Below are 18,737 nucleotides of genomic sequence, written 5' to 3'. Positions count from 1 at the left end.
TTTTTGTAAGGTTTCAATATCTTCTTTAAATAAATAACCTTGGAAAGGATTTTTAAATTTGTATACTAATTTGGATTTGTCGTTTATTTTTCGGGTTGAAGATTGCGATTCTGTAGTGCTGGTGTCGCTGTCGTTGTATTTACTTTCTAATTCGTCAAAACCCTCATCGCTCGTTACTTTTACTTTTTTTCCTTTTCCTTTCTTTTTAACTTTCTTCCCACTGGATCCTTCTCGTTTTTTATACGGTTCTTTGAAAATATCAAACGATAAATTTTCTAAAGAACTCTTCAAGTTTTTCTTTTTCAATTCAAATTTCGTTTTTGATTTTTTTTCAAAATCAAAATCGTATAAATGGTATAAAAGATTGTCGACTGAATCTTTACTGTAAACAATAAAATAATAGTCTGAAGAATTCTTTTATCTCGACTCTTAATTAATAATATATTCATTACCTGTGCTTTTCAATATTTAATGTAGTTCCGGGAGAATCTCTGAAATGTTCGGGAGGAGATGGAGCATCCCGAAATTGGTGGGGAGGAGAAACGCGAAAATCGTCATAACATGAATCGGTGTTTTGTTTGTTTGATTTTTCACACCGAACAGCTAATTTTTCCAATCTGAAAACAAACGCAAATCATAAATTTAAAATTTTAATTCTAAATTGTTCATCTCACAAAGTTTTTAACGGAAGTCTTACTTTTCCAAAAGAACTTCTCCATCCAAAATGGGTTCCAAGGGACTACTGTTTATTTTTTGCAATTGTAGAGTAGAATAATCGGGAAGTTCTTTTCCATTTAAGGCTGCATCCGGACTTAGAGCACCACTTGAAGAATGAGTTTCTGATGAATGTCTAGACGAATTTGAGACCCATCCACTTTGTTCGGATGTTAATTCGTCGCTTACGGAAGAAAGAGGAGACGATAGAAATTGACCTGAAGCTCGAGTGAGATTGATAAAGTTAATATTAAGAGAAAAGAGTTAAAATTATTTTCAAAAAAAGTAATAATTTAGTATTAATATAGTATTCACCAAATTTCGATGGCTTTATTTCTAAAACTGAGCCGGGATCATCTGCAGATTCTTCAATAATGGTTGAATCGTTTATTTCATACAAAGCTAGTATATCTTTGTTTTCCAAATATCTTTTATGACTGAATCGAGATGTAATTAATCCAAAATTTTTTGGAGAATCGTTTGGGGACTGAATTAGATTAGGCATAGATTCACTGCAGTTACCCAAAAAACATTTCAAATTATTGTTTATTATTTCGGCGTGAATCCCACGGGCATTTGGCATAGATAAAGTACTTTCCGAATGTTTTAGACTTCCGATTAGAGTATAACCACAATTATTTTGCACACTTGGATATTCACTTAAACTAAAGGGTGCGCTTAAACTTTGTTCCAATTTTTTACTAGCTCCAAAATTTACTTTACAATTGTTGTTTGCTTTTTCTTTGGAGTTTTTACTTGAAGTTGTTTCTGAAGACCAACAATCCTTATTGGAAATTTTCGAAGAGGTATTGGGAACGTTATAAGGCATCTGAGAAGAAGTAGAACGGGTATGCTTTTAGAAGAAGTTGGCACTTGGCTGGTATAAATTCCCGTATTTTTTAATTGGTCCAAAGATTTGCTATGTTTTTGACGTACGGGAAAAGTTTTATATGAATCCGTCGCTCCGGTTTTACTGTTTTTTTCATCGTTATACCTTAATAACATAGTAGATATGTTAGTCATCATTTCTTTTTCTTTAAAACAAGAACCTATTGTTAAAGTAGCTTTAACAATATTTTCCTTATCAATGGTACTTTCTGAAACCTAAAAAAAAAAAAAAAAAAAATTTTTATTTTTTAGGAATTACATTAATGAATAAAAAATAATAAAATAATTAAAATAAATAAATAAAAAGTAATAAAATAAAATAGTAAATTAAATATGTAACATTAAATTACCTTTAAACTTTTTAAAGAAACATGAGTGTTTAATTTTTGAAAATTTAAACTTCGTTGATTGGATAACTTTAGGTGATTAGAACTATTTTGCGATCTAGACTCTAATATGGCTACAATACCGCAGCTACAGTCTTCTTGTTTGACGGAACATTGAGGTACAATATCGCTTTCTAAAAAAATTCACTATTTGAAATAAAATTTTCAAAGAATGTAATCTATACAATTTAACCATCTTACCGTTTTCCAGGCTTTTTGATGTACCATTGCGCCTTCTTGCAAATTCTGCAACATCCTGATATTGATCTTCAAAAATAATTGGCATTGTAGCTATATCGCCATCAAGCTCTGAGCAAGTAACGGGAAGTGGTGGAAGAGAAGCTAAATATCTAGACCTTCGAACAGTTTCCGACACGGCAAGGTAGCTCTGATAATTGGCATCGTAACAACCAGAAGCAGATTGTCTAGGATTGTCAACGACGAAAAATGCTTCCGCAAATCTTTTTACCTAAAATTTAATGTGAATTGAATGCAACATTTCAAAAGGATCAATGATTTATTGTTTAAAAAAACACAAAATTAATTACTCTTAGCTGATGATGATATTTAGCCAAATATTGAAGTATTGGAACTTTGCATGTAAAAGCATCTAAAAATTGCTGCCAAAGAATAATATTTTCAGCACACAGTTGAGCAATATCGCTATTGGCAACTGTTATAAAATCATCTTCAGCTTCTATTAACTAAAAAGGAAACGTACGCAAATAAATTCACAATATTTTTAAAACCTTTACAAAATTCAAAACATAAGTTTTTAATTTACTTTTGCATTTTCGCTCAAATTATTTAAGCGCTTCACACAGTCGCTGGTTTCGAGTTTGAATTGCTGCCATGTTGGTAACAGTTTCATGTATTCTTGTAATTGAGTTTGTAGAGTATCGTAAGTTGTCAATAAAATGCTACATACTTCCTGATGAATGCGACGCGCGTGAGACAATCTAGCCCCTGAAGATACGCATTTTGCTCCATTCTGCATAGATCAATTATTTTTTTACAGTATAAACTCACATGCATAATGAAACAATAAATTTTGACTTCCACCTTTTGAAAGATAACAAAAAAAAATAAGGACAACTGGTGTATATTTTAATAAAAAAGGATGAATTTGTTGGTAAATGCTTGATAATTAAAATAAATAAAACAAAAAACACTTAATAAAATAAAATCATAATAGGGCAAATAATATAAAATGTAAGTAATGTATACACAAATTTCAATCTCATAAGTTTTTATTAATTTAGTAATACATACCATGGATCCAAAAAATAATGTGTCCATTGATTGTGGGTAATGAGTGTGTAAACGATATGATGTGCCAAATAGAGGCTTGGAGCTGCGAGGAGTGCTGAAATTTAACATTTAAAAATTTAGTACTAATTTCTTTTTTTTTTTTTGAAAAAGTGAAAAATCTTTCAATTTTTCAATTTTTTTTTTTTGAGTGAGCAAAGGCTTAATAGTAACATTATTATTACATTTAAATAACTTTAAAGTTATTATTAATTTTAAAAATATCTTACCAGCTTTGCATATAATGCAGAATACTTTTCCTTTAAGACATACAGTGCAAAAAAAATTTTAATAAAAAATTTTGAATAGTGTAATTTTAAAAAAATCAAAAATGAAGTTTACATTCTTTTTACTTACTTGATGTAGGGTTGATGCAAAGCAATAAGAATCGCATGAATGGTAATGGTGACTGCAGCTAGATGAAAATAGTCAAACAGAACAGGCAAATGATAATGTAAGCCTTTAATAGGTGAAAAATGAAATTTTAAAGTTCTTATTGAAACACATGAAGTTCCATTTTGTTGACAAAATAAATAAGGCTGCTCGGTAAACCATAATTCAACGTTAAGAGAAAAATCGGCTTTTTCAAGAATTTCTTCAATCTGAAATTTTAAAAATAATTTTACCTTAACACAGACACCTTTATTTATGCTGTTGATTATTTAAATTTAAACAATAAAATTACTCGCCTTATGGCTGTCCACTAAAATATGAACCCTAAATAAAATAACATTGTCTAATAAAATTTCTTGGTTTCTATATAAAATTTGAAAAACTCTACTGACGCCACAGCCATTGTCAACAAAAGGTGAAAAGATCTGTTCAGATCCAACTGAAAAAATTTTTTTTATTAATTTGATTTTTTTGAAAGTGTAAACAGATTAAAAAATTTAAAGAAAAAAAAACGCATAAATGTATTAAATACCTAGATTTTTAGCTAAATTAACTTCAATTTTCACAGACAATTTTGGAGAAACTTTTAAATTTGTGCGAATTTGGTAAAATCTGCAATTTAAAATTGAATTTAAAACAAACAGTTATTAAAATTATTAATTATTATTTAATATGTATTTTAATTTTCTGAAAAGAATAATTTGAACAAAAAATAATACTTGCCCCCTTTGAAATAAATCAACATTGTAAAACTTGTGAAGTTCAATGGAAAACTCTACTGTGGCTTGCAACTCGCTCATTTCAATTTTAGGTCCATACCTGTTTACTGAAAAAACAACAGTACAAAAAAAATTTACATCAACCAGGTGTAATATTTCTAATTATATTCTTTTATTTTTTATTTTTATTTCGTTAGACGTAAGCCTCACATGGATTAGAAAATGCCTTAATTCTACTTTCTTTTACTATATGCCGTCGACTTTAGCAGGTTTCAGTTATACTTCATAGTACCATTTACTATAATTTAAAATTTACTGAAACCAAATTCTGAAAGGATTTTTTTAAAAATTACGCCCAAAAAAGAAGAAGTAAAGTTAACAAATGTAAAGCGACCTTATACTAGCTTTAAAATTTTTCTAAAAAAAAAACAAAAATTACTTACTTTAGATTGCGTTACAGGTTACTTTACAGAAAATTAATAAATTCCTATAACATTGCCTTGTATAAAAATTTGTAGTCATTGATAAGGCTTAACGCCGAATTATATTTTCTTTTTGTACCCATTCCGCCATTTTTAAAATGGAAACTCAGACAAAGGATCCTTTTTATAACACCTGTGTCGTAAAAAGGCGCGAAATACTCTCTAATCTCTTACACTGGTCACAGGTTGCTTATTTTATTATTATTTTACAATTTATTTTGTAATCTTACCATGATGTCAAGAAAATTTGGTGATGTTGATGGGCATGTTTTAAAGGAATTTCAAAATATAAACGTAAATGATTCTCGAGTAAGTCTAATTGTAAAAAAATTAATGAACTAAAAAGTTTCAGGTTAATTTTGCTTTAGCATTTAGTAGTAGAAAGAAAAGGAGGATTTATATAATATAATGATACTATAAAAAGTTTAATTTTTATTTAGAGTTTTAATTTTGGTAAAATTATATTTAGAAAAAAATTTATTTTTATTAATTTTGTAAAAAAAAATTTTTAGGCGCAAAAAGGACAAAATTACCAAAACGGTGATAAAGATAATATATCCTTTTTAAAAGATTCAAATAAAGAAAATATTAATAAAAAGGTCTTTAACAAAGAAATTGAACCATTATTGAAAGAGAACATAAAACGGTTTGTGATTTTCCCTATTGAATTTCCTGATATTTGGCACATGTATAAAAAAGCTGAAGCTTCTTTTTGGACAGTAGAGGAAGTGGATTTGTCCAAGGTAAAATCATTATCGAAAATAATAATTAACTTTTTTATAAGCTCAATATTTAACATTAATCTGACTTTGATTAAAATTCTTAAAAACATGTTTTAGGGGTTCTCAGTGCTATCTCTTTAATGAAATTAAAGTTACATCTTTTCGTTTTTTAATAATTTTTAACATTCATTTATTTATAGTATAATTCTGAATTTATTTTTAGGATCTGGAACACTGGGAAAGATTAAAGCCTTCTGAAAGGCATTTTATCTCTCATGTTTTGGCATTTTTTGCTGCATCTGATGGTATAGTAAATGAAAATTTGGTTGAAAGATTTAGTCAAGAAGTTCAAGTTTCAGAAGCAAGATGTTTTTACGGTTTTCAAATAGCAATGGAAAATGTTCACTCTGAAATGTACAGCTTGTTAATAGACACTTACATTAAGAATCCCACTGAAAAGTAATTTGATAAAATTTATTTTTCAACAACTATTTATTTGAATATTTTATTTTATTTCAAATTTTTTTACAGACACTTTCTTTTTAATGCTATTGAAACAATGCCATGTGTCAAAAAAAAAGCTGATTGGGCATTAAAATGGATAAGTCATAAAACGGCTACTTTTGCTGAACGAGTTGTTGCATTTGCAGCTGTCGAAGGAATTTTCTTTTCCGGTTCTTTTGCTGCTATATTTTGGTTAAAAAAGAGAGGACTGATGCCTGGTTTGACATTTAGTAATGAATTAATCTCAAGAGATGAAGTAAATAATATATTTATTTTTCTACTGTTAGAAATATGTATTTACTATTTTATTAATAAATTTTTTTTTCTTTTTTCAGGGTTTACACTGTGATTTTGCTTGTTTAATGTTTAAGTATGTTGTTCAAAAACCGACTGAAGACGAGATTTGCGACATAATAAAAGATGCTGTTGCTATTGAACAAGAATTTTTAACAGAAGCACTTCCTGTAAATTTGATTGGTATGAATTGTTCGTTAATGAAAAAGTATATTGAATTCGTAGCAGATCGTCTTTTGGTAGAACTCGGTTGCAAAAAAGTAAGAATTTAATTTAAACTGTTGTTGATTTTAGTTTTTTTTTTATTTATATCTAATTTAATTATACATTATTTAGATTTACAATTCGGAAAATCCTTTTGATTTTATGGAATATATATCATTGGAAGGAAAAACTAATTTTTTTGAAAAAAAAGTTGGAGAATATCAAAAATGCGGAGTTTTGGCTAATAAAGAAGATAACGTTTTTACTTTGGATGCTGATTTTTAGATAAAATATATTTTTATTATTTTTTTTTTTTTTACATAATGATTATTATTATAAACATTCATAATTATTTTACCTTATTTAAAACAATTATAACTGATAAAGACAATAATGTAGTTTTTATTTTTTTTTTTTTTACCGTAAGACAGAAAATTTTTATAAAAAATTTCAAGTTTATTAATGAAAGTTTTTTTTTATTTTATTAAAATTTTTTTATTATTTTGACTTAATTAATTAAACATGAGCATTTTTTTTCTTTTAAAGATAGATATTTAATAACAAGATTATATTTAATATACTTTTTATTAGTATAATCAAAAATATAAGATTTGATAATTATATATTATATATATATTTTTTTTAAAAGTGTAATATTTTATAGTTATTTCAGTATTATTATTAAATTTATGTAGTGTTTTTTTTTTTGCTTTAAATTTTTTTTAAAAATTTATTTATGATTAATAAAGATTGATTAAATTATAATTAATAACGTTTGTTTTTTTTTTTTTTTTAATAATCCTTTTTTTTGTAATAGAGTAGTTTTGAAGTTTTAATTTTCTTAACTTTTATTTGTTTCAAAAAATAATTACCGAAATTATATTTTTACTTAATTCGATTAAATTTTTTTAATTATTTTTGGTAAGTATTTAAAATTAATTTTTTCAAAAATTTCGGGTAATGAGGGTAACATAAATAAAAGTAAAAAAATCACCTCGAAAATTTATCAAAATAATCAAACCAGTGGAGTCCATTTTTTTTTTTTTTTTTTTTTTTACCAATCACCTTTTTTAAATAATCTCCTAAGTAGGTTAATAATAAATCTTCATCCCTTTTTATGCGGCAGGTCACGCAAATGTATATCGATCAATATTTTCACCATTTATAACAATAGTGAGATTCAAGTTAAAAAGGTTAAAGTTTTAAAGAATAATTTTTTAAATATTTATTTTTTAAGTGGTTTATTTAAATTTTTTGAAAATTTTTTAATTCTTTGCGTAACAAAATCTTTTAACTTATTCGTGTGTTAACTTTTCGGCATTAAAATTTAAAAAAAAAAAGTAAAAAAGGAATGAGTAAGATATAAAAAATAATTTGAATGAATAAAATTTACCTGAATGTTTTGAAAAATAATATTTTTTTTGAATAAAAATTAAATTAAAATTATGTAAAAAATTTTTTCTAATATGGCGGCCGATTTTGAATTCTCGTTAAATTCTCGTTAAAAAAAGATAATTTTTTAAAATTGGAAAAATGAGTAAGTAAAAAATTAGTATTTATTAATTAAAATTAACTGAAGGTCAATTTTTTTAAATTACCAATTTAAGTTTAATTTTTTTTCGTATTTAAATGAACATTTGACTAATTTCATAAAATTTTATAAAAAATAAATTAATTTAATATATTTTGATTAATGGCGAGAATATCTTAAAGGTGCAATATAATAATAATTGATGATTCATTTTCTAAGTTGAATAGTTCCCTTAATTATAAATGAACGTTTACATAAAATATTTAACATTAAATATCATTTAAGGTGGTTGTTTTAACGGTTTAACAGTGTTGCATTTTTCACGGAATCAGAACTTTTTTTAAAATAATTTATTCCGTTATTAAAAAATTTATCAATAACGGTGTGGAATGGTATTAAAATCAATAAAAAAAAAAATTTATAACACCTACTTCTCGCTAAGTTTTAATTAGAGAAATTTTTTAAATTTTCAATTGGAATGTTTTTTAAAATAATAAACAACGCATAGTATTTTTTTTATATGAATATTTTACATTTGTTGTTTTACTTGAAACAATCTGTAATCTCTTAAACAAAAAAAAAAAATTTAACATTTAATTACTGCATTTTGACTTACAGATTATCATTAAGTTATATTTACATTAGGAAGTGATATAAATATTTAAAATGAATAGATACATAACTTTAAATCAACTTGGTGATGGTACATATGGATCAGTGGTTTTGGGGCAACGTGTTGACACCGGTGAAAAAGTTGCAATAAAAAAAATGAAAAGAAAATATTATTCTTGGGATGAAGCTATGAATTTAAGAGAAGTGAAAGTCTGTCATTTAATTATTTATTATTATTATTATTGATAATCACAGATTACCAGACAACTGCTATTTTTTTAAATTGAAAATGTTTTTTTTTTTTTTTTTTTTTTTTTTGCAGTCCTTAAAGAAATTGAGTCATGCCAATGTTGTTAAATTAAAAGAAGTTATTAGAGAAAATGATACACTTTATTTTGTTTTTGAATATATGCAAGCAAATTTATATCAGCTTATGAAAGACCGTGGAAGATTATTTCCAGAGCCTGTGATTCGCAATATTGTTTTTCAAGTACTGTTGCAATATAATTTATTTTATTTTGTTAATTTATTTATTTAAAATAACTAACGCTAAACGGTTTTTTTTAAAAATAGATTTTACAAGGATTGGCGTTTATGCATAGAAATGGGTTTTTTCATAGAGATATGAAACCCGAAAACTTATTGTGTTGTGGTCCCGAATTAGTTAAAATAGCCGATTTTGGTCTTGCTAGAGAAATACGTTCGAGACCACCTTACACAGATTACGTTTCAACAAGATGGTAAATTAATAATTTACTTAAAATTATGTAATTAATTCCCACATTTTTCCGGATAATATTTCTTTAGGTACAGAGCTCCAGAAGTACTACTTCACTCAACTACCTATGGAAGTCCGATAGATATTTGGGCTGTTGGGTGCATCACTGCCGAATTATATACTTTTAGACCACTATTTCCGGGAAGTAGTGAAATTGATGAAATGTTTAAAATTTGTTCTATTTTAGGAACTCCCGATAGAGTAAGGCATTTTACCTGTATTTGTCATATTAGGTATGGAAATTTTATGCTTATAAATTTGAATTACCAATATAAACATATTTTACAGAAAGAATGGCCAGAAGGCTATGTTTTGGCTAGTGCAATGAATTTTAAATTTCCTAAATTTTCAAAAATCCCCCTAAGCTCGGTGGTTACTGGAGCAGGAAAAGAAGGAATCACTTTAATAGAAGATATGTTAAATTGGTGTCCAGGAAAAAGGCCAACAGCGCAGCAATCCTTAAGGTAATAAATCTCATCTTTAATTTTTATAATAATAATAAACTAAAAAAATCTTTTGTTTTAGGTATCCATATTTTCAAACTGGTCAAATATTAGGAAATAATTCTCAAAGTATTTCAATAGATGCAACTTCAAACAGTCAAGGTGTCAATACTAATTATATAAAAAGCGCCATAAATAGATATCCAGATATACGTAGGGAGGAACATAAAACCACTAAAAATTTTTCAAATTTTACTTTTTTACCAGATAAATTACCAAAAACCCCCAAAATTTTCCTATCCTCACCTGATATTGATGAAGCTCCAGCAAGTAAAATTACTAAATGTGATATTGTGACTGGAAATTCTAATACTGTAGTTAACACAAGAAGTAATATCAGCACAAACGTGGACAAATTATTTAACACTTCTGAATTAAAAGAATACACAAAAAATGAAAAACCTATTCTTAAAACACCTTTTAAACCAATGAATTTGTTATTTGACAATCATCCCGGGTCGCACAATTTAAGTAATCCCGTTTATAATGTTAACGAACCAATTAAAAATAGTTATAAAAACTTAAACAACCAACATATGAAAAAAGAAACAACTTTTCAGTTTCTAAATATTTAACTAGTAGGCCAAATAATTTCAGCGATAATATTTCAAATAATTCAAAAAAAAAAACCTTTTTAAGCAATCCTAAAAATGAAATAGATGCCGCCATTTTAAGGTAAATTAATTTTTTGTTTTGAATTTGTAAGTACAATTTCCGAGGATTAAAAAATTATATATTTTAGTATTAAAAATTATATTCTTCTTATTAAAGTAAACAAATTCCACTTAATTCTTCTAAACTTCAAAATAATATTTTAAAAAGAGAGAATAGCGGGAAATGGTTGTTGTCAAGTAAAAGAAAAATTAATGCTAAGGAACATTACTTAAGTTTAGCCAGGTATATTGCTGGTCAAAGTACTAATATTTCAAGGTACGGTGATAAAGTTTTTTAAAGTTTGCATTACGAAATGTGCCTTTATTATAATTTTTTCAGAACGTTTACTTTTATTTTAGAAAAAATGAAAATATTTTAAACAGTGAAACAGATACACAAACGTGGGGACAACTTGGAAGCATTCAGAAACATGATTTAGAACCTTATGTTGTAAAAACATATCAAAGATTACCATATGAAGGTATTAATTTCAAACAATTTAAATTCAATTTCTAAAAATGAAGTTCAAAAGCCAAAATAAGTTTGTTTTCTTTTTGACAGCCATAAAAATAGGTGGTTCTGGATTACCGGTTAGAGCAGCAGTAGGAGGTACAAAAGCCAATGCTGGACCACAAAGAAGAATAGATTGGGCCGCCAAGTAAGAATAATTGTCAAATTTTTTATATTCCCTACAATTTTTTTGACCATAATGTAATTTCTAAAAAATATTTTCTATTTATAGATATCTAAAATGAATTATAAAATTTATTATAAGAATCCTGAATGCTGAAAATAAGAATGTGAACAAAGACAATAATGAAATTATATCTAGTAATTATTCATATGTATACTTCCTCACAATTCACATTAACACTTCCTTTGCCGAAGAAGAGCTAAGACAAGCTTAGAAGCACAAGTCATGCTTTTCATAGCCATTAAAATATATTATTATTAAATATGTTATTTAAATGTTATTATTATTGCTTATTATTTAAATATATTATCTATAAATTGCTTTAAATAATAAGCATATATATGTATTTTTAAAATAACTTACATAAGAATTTTTATACGAAATACATATATTTTTAAAATGTAAACAAAAGTTAAAAATTTATAAAATAAAATAGCCATTATAACAATATTATTTATATATAATTATTTATTATAGTACAATTTATATATACACATTCAAAAATATATTTATGTTAAATTTTAATTTTTTTTTCGTATTTCAATATTAAATTTTTGTAAAATTTTAATAGTGAATTCAGCATTATTTCAAAATAAAAAATTAAATCGACAAAAATAATACTTTAACACATTATTAAATAAAATTTAATAAATATTATAAATATTACTTATCATAAATATTTCATTGTCATAAAAAATTTGAAATAAAAAAATATTTACATAAACTGTTTCAATCATTTATTTTAAGCGGAGCTAAACATATGGAATCACCACCTGCATTGGAATCTAATATCAGACCAGATTCCTTTAATTGATTAATATCAATTATACCTTGTTTTGACATAAGACCTATAACTTTTTGATTTTTCAAGTTATTCTCACAAATATTGTGAATTGCTAGTATACTCCACTGAGTTATAAAAGGATTATTACTATCAATAATACAACAGTCTAAAATTATTTGTATACCTTCTAATTCGTTAATAATGTCTTGTAATTTTGAATTTTTCCAACACATATTACCAATTATTCTAATCAAATCAGCCTTAAATCCAAATACAGGATTATCTGAACATTTTTCATCCAAATTGTCAAGATCTGATAATTTGCATTTCATTTTAAAATTATTTTCATTTTCTTTTTTTAAAGCATGTACAGCTTTTAATAGTGTTACACAGTTAATAAAAAAAGAAGTTTCTTTTTGAAGAACTTTTAAACATTTTTCATCATCAGAAGAAAAGCAAATCAGCAATTCAAATAACTTTAATATTTCTCTTATTAAATAATTGGTATCTTCTTTTTTTTCAGCTACATTTAAAATCCAGTTAGACTTTAATGAAAAATCATCAGAAAAAAATTTAATTACATTTAAGTTTTCAGTTGATAATAATTTTTCTTTTACTAGCCTTTGGATTTCTTCTAAAATTAAACATTTGTATTCAGTTTTTAATTGGTTATAAAATCTTTCTAGATATTTTATGTTTGTGATAAAAAGGTCCAAAATAAATACTGAATATTCAGAAGAGTTTTCTCTAACTGCCAAATCAAAAATTGTAACATAGGGGTGTGAGAGATTACATATACAGCTTGGATTACCCAAAAAAATATTGTACATAATCATTAGAGAGCAGTGCTGAATTTTAACATTGTCAAGGATTAAACAACTTGTTAGTAAATCTTGACAAGAAGACCAAATTTTTAATTGATTACTTTTATTATTTACCAGTAAGTTGCCTAAAAACTGTAAACCGACTATAAGACATAAATTTAATTTTTCTTCGATGGTTTTGCTCAAACTAATTTCCAAAAGTAAATTTTTAGTATTTTCAATAATTTGTGAGTTTTTTGATATGGCATTCTGGTACTCTACACCTTTGGCACATAAATTTCTTAATTGTCTAAAAGCATTAATAACATCATCAAGTTTAACATAATTAGAGTTTTTTGAAAAATTGCATATAGTTTCTATTGATAATTCCATGAAGCAATTATAAAATATAATACATTCGATAATTTCACACAAAGAATTTGTTTAATTTTTCACTAATACATACAATGACATACGTATAATGCATAAGTATTTATTTAAGTATTTTTTAGCAGACGACAATTTTAGGCGGCAATTTTAAAAGTTTTGTAAATCTGAATTTAATTTGGTAAAATTTTAAAAAACAGAAAAAATATAACAGAAAAGATGAAAAAGGTTGTAATATTTTACTGAAAATATTTAATAAATATTACATTTATATCATGATACAGAAAAAAATTTTGGGAAAAAAAAATTTTATTATTCAGTTTTGATTAAATTATAATTTTATTAAAAAAAAAAAATTTATTTATAAATTTTTATAATAAATTATAATATAATTTTTAATTAAATTTAATTATTAATAAGTACATAAAATAATTTATAATGATTGTATACTAAAATAAAATAAAAAATAATAATAAAATCTTAATTTTTATGTTGGCCAATGTTAGAAAATGATTCATGAATATTCTAATGACACGCTAAGTTTATCGTGGTTAAAATACCATGAATCAAAACTACTTTGTCTTGGAATAAAATCAAAATGGATAAAACTCAAGACTTGTGTGGTAGCTTAATAAAATGGGTAAGTGACTAGATGTAAAAAATGTGATATAAAGCAAATTGTTTTGTAAGAATAAGTTATATTTTGTTATTTGCCACAAATTTTAAATTTCCTTGTGTTATATAAGAAGTTACTTAGAACCTAAATCTGACCTATATATGTATTGTAGCAGTCAAGTAAAAAAATAGTGAAACTAAATACAAACTTTGAAGTCTTTAATTTTTGCACTTAAATTGGAATGGCTTTTACTTTTACATTTATTTCTGATTAACGTTTAAGTGATTTAAATTTAGACTGAAATTTGTATAACCAGAAAATTTTAAATCATATATTGCATATTATAAAATTAATTCATGTATTTTACAGTTACAAACTTTTGAATTGGAAGCACCTCATAGAACAGCTGAAGATATAAGTGATGGGGTTGCAATGGCACAAGCTCTTGCTCAAATGTAAGTTAAAATTCTTTTTTTTAAAAGAGTGTAATAATTTTAGATTAATGTAATAAATGCTTAAAAAAGAATTTTTTAAAAAGTGTAATTTTTATTGCTGGATATGTGCAATATGAGCACTTTCTTTTTTTTTATTTATAAATAATTAATCTCCTTTTTCTAAATGTTAAGTATTTATTGTTGTGTTTAAGAAATAAATAAAAATTTATTTATTTTAGAGCTCCTGAATGGTTTTCTGATGCATTCACTTCAAAAATCAAGGCAGATGTCATATCAAATTGGAGATTGAAAGCTAGTAATTTGAAAAAAATTGTTGAGGCTATTGTTGATTATTATCAAGAATGTTTAAATCAACAATTACTCGACTTTAAGAAGCCAGACATCAATCAAATTGGTATGTATTGTAAAATGAATACTCCAAATTAAGGGTTTATTCTTAATAAATGTTATTTATTCAAATTTTTTTTTTACAATTCAAAATTATTAATTAGCCGAAAAATGTAATAGAGAAGAGCTGGGAAGATTATTACAATTAATTTTGGGTTGTGCTGTAAATTGTTCTCATAAGCAAGATTATATTACTATTATTATGGGAATGGAAGAAAGTGTACAGCAAGTTATAATGCAGTCAATTCAAGAACTTGAAAATGGGGGGGTTGCAGTGAGTAGTGAAGATGCTCAAATTCAAAGACTTATGATAGACATAAATAAAGCTGTGGAGGAAAGGAATCAAATGAAACAAAGATGTCACGAATTGGATATGCAGGTAAAAATGAAATTTTATAAGAAAATTTTTATCGATAATTAAAAATTAAATAAATTCTAATAATTTTATCAAATTGATTTGAAAAAAAAAGTAAAAAGATAAATTACATTTATTAGGTCAGTTTCTTACAAGAAGAAAAAGCTAATATACTTCAAGAAAACAAAAAATTACAAGAAAGACTTCAGGAAGTAGATAATCCATTAAATTCCTCTTTAGTAGCAGGAAGTAAATATAATACTTTAAAAAAAGATTTTGATGCCTTAAAAGAAGAAATTTTTAGAGTTGAAACGTCACGAGATGATTTGCGCCTTAGAGTAGAAGCTCAAGAATGTGATTTAGTCGAACTGCAGAATAAAGTTGAAGAACTTCAAGTTCATGCAGATGAGGCCAGGCATTTAAAAGTTAGTAAAAGATGATTAGAATTAATAATGCTTTGCTTATAGAGTTGTAAATCAGTGTTTTTTTATTTAATTTAGGATGAAATAGATATTTTAAGAGAAACTGCAGATAAGGTTGGAAAATATGAATCCACAATAGAATCTTATAAAAGAAAATTAGAAGAATTAAGTGACCTTAAAAGACAAGTTAAAATTTTAGAAGAAAAAAATACAAGTTATATGCAACACAATTTAGAACTAGAAGAAGAAGTAAAAAAAAATGGAACGTGGAAGCCACAGGTAGAAATGTATAAAAAACAGGTTGCAGAATTACACCAAAAACTTTCAGAAGAAACTAAAAGAGCTGATAAATTTGAATTTGAAGTTAAAAAAGGACAAGAAAAAATTCTTGCATTAACTAGAGAGAAAGAACACTTAATTGTCGAAAGGGACTGTTTGAAAGAAACTAATGAAGAATTAAAATGCACTCAATTGTCGACAATGCCAGCCGGAGGAGCACTTTCTGTTCACTCAGATCCAAGGTATGGCGAGACGGGAATCGAAGAAATGTTGCCTCCGGAAATAAAAGAAAAATTAGCGAGATTAATGATGGAAAACAAGATGTTAAAATTAAAACAAGAAGGCTCTGGTAACGAACAGTTGCCCATCGTTCAGGCATTACTCGAAGATGCAAAACAGCAAGTTCAAACCCTAACGTCTGAGAATAGACTTGCTAACCAAAGAATACTCAAGTTAGAAAGTCAAATCGAAGAACTTCAAGCGGAGCGACCCGCAGATGCAAATTCGGATACATTATCATTAAGAAAAGAATTGATGGCTCTTCAAGCTTTTAGTAGAAATTTAACTTTGGAACACGAAAATCAAAAACAAAAAATTGAGCAACAGGAAGAAAGTATAGAGGAAGCCAGCAGGAAAAATGTTCATTTAAAAGATACGCTTTCGAGAAAGGAAGCGGAAATACAAAGTTTGGAAGAGCGATATAAGAAATGCGTTGAAAAAGCTAAAACGGTTGTGGCTTCGTTCGATCCCAAGCAAAATCTTGAATTAACGGCTTTAAAAAACCAACTAATAGAAAAAAATAATTTGATTCAAAGACTTGAGAAAATAGAGGAAATAAATAAAAATTTCAACACCGAACATAAATTTTTAATAACAAATTTTTATCGTATGGTAAGTTTAAATAATTAAATTTTACTTTCGCGAATTTATTATATTTTTTCATTTATAAAAGAATAATTTTTGTTTTTTTTTTTTTTTTTCATACTTTCAGGCAAGTCAAAAGCAAAGAGAATCCGTAGATCAAAGACTTGCCGGATTGAGTTCAGGACAATCATTTATGGTTAGACAAAGGCAACCCATCAACAGAAGATTACCCAACAAATAAAAATTGTAAGATGGGTGTTCACGATTTAAGGAATCTCTAAAAAGTAAGATGACATTTTATTTATTTATTTGGTGTTTGATTTTATTAAAAAAAAACCTTGCATAAATACGTAGCAACCCAAATCGAAAATTATATTTATCAAATCTTTATTTTTTTAAATAATTAAAAAAAAAAAAAATACTTGTTTGATCAAGTCATAGTGAATGGTTTTGAATTAGATACTTGTAATTAATGATTGTAAAAATAAAAAAAAATGATTGATTGCTTTTTATTTCTGACATTGAATTCAAGATTGCACACACACACACCCACACACTGTAATTAAAAAAATTTTTATTAGAATATTATTATATTTCTAAAAGTTATTGTTGTTGTTACTTAATTTTTTTTTTTCATGTAAAAAATATTAAATATAAATAATATATGACCTTAATTTAATCACTATTAAGTTGTAATAAAGAAAAAAGTATTTTACTTTTTAATATATATAAATATAAAGATAATGTCTTTCACATTAAAATAAAATTATTTTTTTTTAAATGTATCTATTGTATAATATATATATAATAAATAAAATTTAAATAACAGTCACACTAAATGTTTTAAATAACAAATTTATTTACTTTTTATCAACCTTTGATTTAAAGCACATTTTTTTTTTTTTAGTAACATTAATCTAAAAAAAAAAATAATAATAATATTTAAAACTTTTCACAATTTTTTTTAAATGTTAGGATTTTTTTTTTTTTATAAAACATTTAAGAAAATAAAAAAATTAACATTTTTAATAATAATAATAATAAAAAATAGTATTAGAAAAGCACTTGTTGATGATGAATTAATTTTTTGTGATTTATTACAACCATTATAATCGCAAGTCAATACACAACCATTCATTGCTTGATCTTGATATTTAAACATGCCACATTGTGAATCCATTGTTTTCATAACGCAAGCACGAATAATCATTCTTTCGTTGGTTTCCACTAAAAAATTACAGAAAAATTTATCTATAATAATGGCCGTGAATTATGACGAGGACAATTTTTTTTTTTTTTAAATTTACTTACTATTTACTCCGGTTATTTTAATGCAAAAATTAGCTGGAAATAAACCAACGTGATTTTTTTTCGGTACCATACATTTTTCCGTATATTCTGATAAATGTGTATTTATTGGATCTTCACAGTAAACATTACTTCCATTTATTGAAGAGCAGGTATAGCAATTTATACAGTAACTTTTTAAAACAATTTTAAATTCATTGTTCACCGGCACTTTTTATTAATAATTAATTTATATTTAAAAAACTGTTTTTTTTTTTTTTTTAAAATCTGACTTTAAAAACGTACCTTGTAACATAAAGAAAAATGATGAAATAAGAAACGTTGTCCAAAATTGTAAAGATTTTACCATTGTTTTTTTTTTTTTATTTAAAAAAAATTATTTTGATAAATTAATTATATTAATTTTTAATAAAATATTCATAAATAACTGCTTAAAAAAAAAAAATTATTAACTCTTTAATCGTGCTGGATTATTATTATTATTTTTTTTAAACCGGATTTGTTAAAAGTATGACTTTAATAAAACATAATTCCCAAAATTCGTTAATAATTAACATTTTTAATATAAAATGAACAAATAAAATGATTACTTTATTGCCTTTTTTTTTTGATTGTCAAGTTAAAAAATTATATTTAATAGTAAATATTTCGTTCACGAATAAAATAAATTATAAATATATACAACAACAAA

At 25.3% G+C, this 18,737-nt stretch overlaps 6 protein-coding genes across 6 annotated transcripts in view; 3 read left to right on the top strand and 3 right to left on the bottom strand.

Annotated features, from left to right (window-relative positions):
* Positions 1 to 4,489, bottom strand: part of Phum_PHUM293090 (uncharacterized protein) — a gene marked incomplete at both ends in the record, with an annotated part of 6,197 nt that extends 1,708 nt beyond the window's left edge. Inside the window, 14 exons of the mRNA XM_002427022.1 lie at positions 39 to 382; positions 453 to 617; positions 698 to 938; positions 1,030 to 1,543; positions 1,651 to 1,811; positions 1,961 to 2,122; positions 2,190 to 2,457; positions 2,537 to 2,692; positions 2,773 to 2,979; positions 3,261 to 3,354; positions 3,654 to 3,898; positions 4,013 to 4,128; positions 4,222 to 4,301; positions 4,413 to 4,489. Of these exons, the coding sequence (XP_002427067.1) occupies positions 39 to 382; positions 453 to 617; positions 698 to 938; positions 1,030 to 1,543; positions 1,651 to 1,811; positions 1,961 to 2,122; positions 2,190 to 2,457; positions 2,537 to 2,692; positions 2,773 to 2,979; positions 3,261 to 3,354; positions 3,654 to 3,898; positions 4,013 to 4,128; positions 4,222 to 4,301; positions 4,413 to 4,489 (2,830 nt within the window). The remainder of the gene's footprint in view (positions 1 to 38; positions 383 to 452; positions 618 to 697; positions 939 to 1,029; positions 1,544 to 1,650; positions 1,812 to 1,960; positions 2,123 to 2,189; positions 2,458 to 2,536; positions 2,693 to 2,772; positions 2,980 to 3,260; positions 3,355 to 3,653; positions 3,899 to 4,012; positions 4,129 to 4,221; positions 4,302 to 4,412) is intronic.
* A 635-nt stretch (positions 4,490 to 5,124) lies between these two features.
* On the top strand, positions 5,125 to 6,682 carry Phum_PHUM293080 (Ribonucleoside-diphosphate reductase M2 subunit, putative; the record flags this gene model as incomplete). Its single annotated transcript, XM_002427021.1, has 5 exons — positions 5,125 to 5,199; positions 5,490 to 5,633; positions 5,836 to 6,071; positions 6,144 to 6,372; positions 6,452 to 6,682. The coding sequence occupies 5 exons, from the start codon at positions 5,125 to 5,127 to the stop codon at positions 6,680 to 6,682; spliced, it is 915 nt and encodes a 304-aa protein (XP_002427066.1).
* A 2,129-nt stretch (positions 6,683 to 8,811) lies between these two features.
* On the top strand, positions 8,812 to 11,600 carry Phum_PHUM293070 (Sporulation protein kinase pit1, putative; the record flags this gene model as incomplete). The annotated part of the gene is made up of 11 exons (XM_002427020.1): positions 8,812 to 8,967; positions 9,080 to 9,247; positions 9,331 to 9,497; positions 9,565 to 9,736; positions 9,824 to 9,999; positions 10,061 to 10,509; positions 10,599 to 10,713; positions 10,810 to 10,968; positions 11,052 to 11,173; positions 11,254 to 11,350; positions 11,525 to 11,600. The coding sequence occupies 11 exons, from the start codon at positions 8,812 to 8,814 to the stop codon at positions 11,598 to 11,600; spliced, it is 1,857 nt and encodes a 618-aa protein (XP_002427065.1).
* A 515-nt stretch (positions 11,601 to 12,115) lies between these two features.
* Positions 12,116 to 13,366, bottom strand: Phum_PHUM293060 (Ataxin-10, putative; the record flags this gene model as incomplete). The annotated part of the gene is made up of 2 exons (XM_002427019.1): positions 12,116 to 12,715; positions 12,752 to 13,366. 2 exons carry the CDS (start codon positions 13,364 to 13,366, stop codon positions 12,116 to 12,118), a joined length of 1,215 nt encoding a protein of 404 aa, XP_002427064.1.
* A 592-nt stretch (positions 13,367 to 13,958) lies between these two features.
* Phum_PHUM293050 (uncharacterized protein) lies at positions 13,959 to 16,979 on the top strand (the record flags this gene model as incomplete). Its single annotated transcript, XM_002427018.1, has 7 exons — positions 13,959 to 14,000; positions 14,346 to 14,431; positions 14,650 to 14,825; positions 14,923 to 15,197; positions 15,314 to 15,598; positions 15,674 to 16,765; positions 16,866 to 16,979. 7 exons carry the CDS (start codon positions 13,959 to 13,961, stop codon positions 16,977 to 16,979), a joined length of 2,070 nt encoding a protein of 689 aa, XP_002427063.1.
* A 747-nt stretch (positions 16,980 to 17,726) lies between these two features.
* Positions 17,727 to 18,395, bottom strand: Phum_PHUM293040 (uncharacterized protein; the record flags this gene model as incomplete). Its single annotated transcript, XM_002427017.1, has 3 exons — positions 17,727 to 17,965; positions 18,050 to 18,219; positions 18,319 to 18,395. 3 exons carry the CDS (start codon positions 18,393 to 18,395, stop codon positions 17,727 to 17,729), a joined length of 486 nt encoding a protein of 161 aa, XP_002427062.1.
* Between the last annotated feature and the right edge of the window lie 342 nt (positions 18,396 to 18,737).

The sequence above is a fragment of the Pediculus humanus genome, genomic scaffold, assembly GCF_000006295.1.
Source record: "Pediculus humanus corporis 1103172107677 genomic scaffold, whole genome shotgun sequence".
NCBI classification, from domain to species: domain Eukaryota; kingdom Metazoa; phylum Arthropoda; class Insecta; order Psocodea; family Pediculidae; genus Pediculus; species Pediculus humanus.
This window is presented reverse-complemented; position numbering and strand designations above follow the sequence as displayed.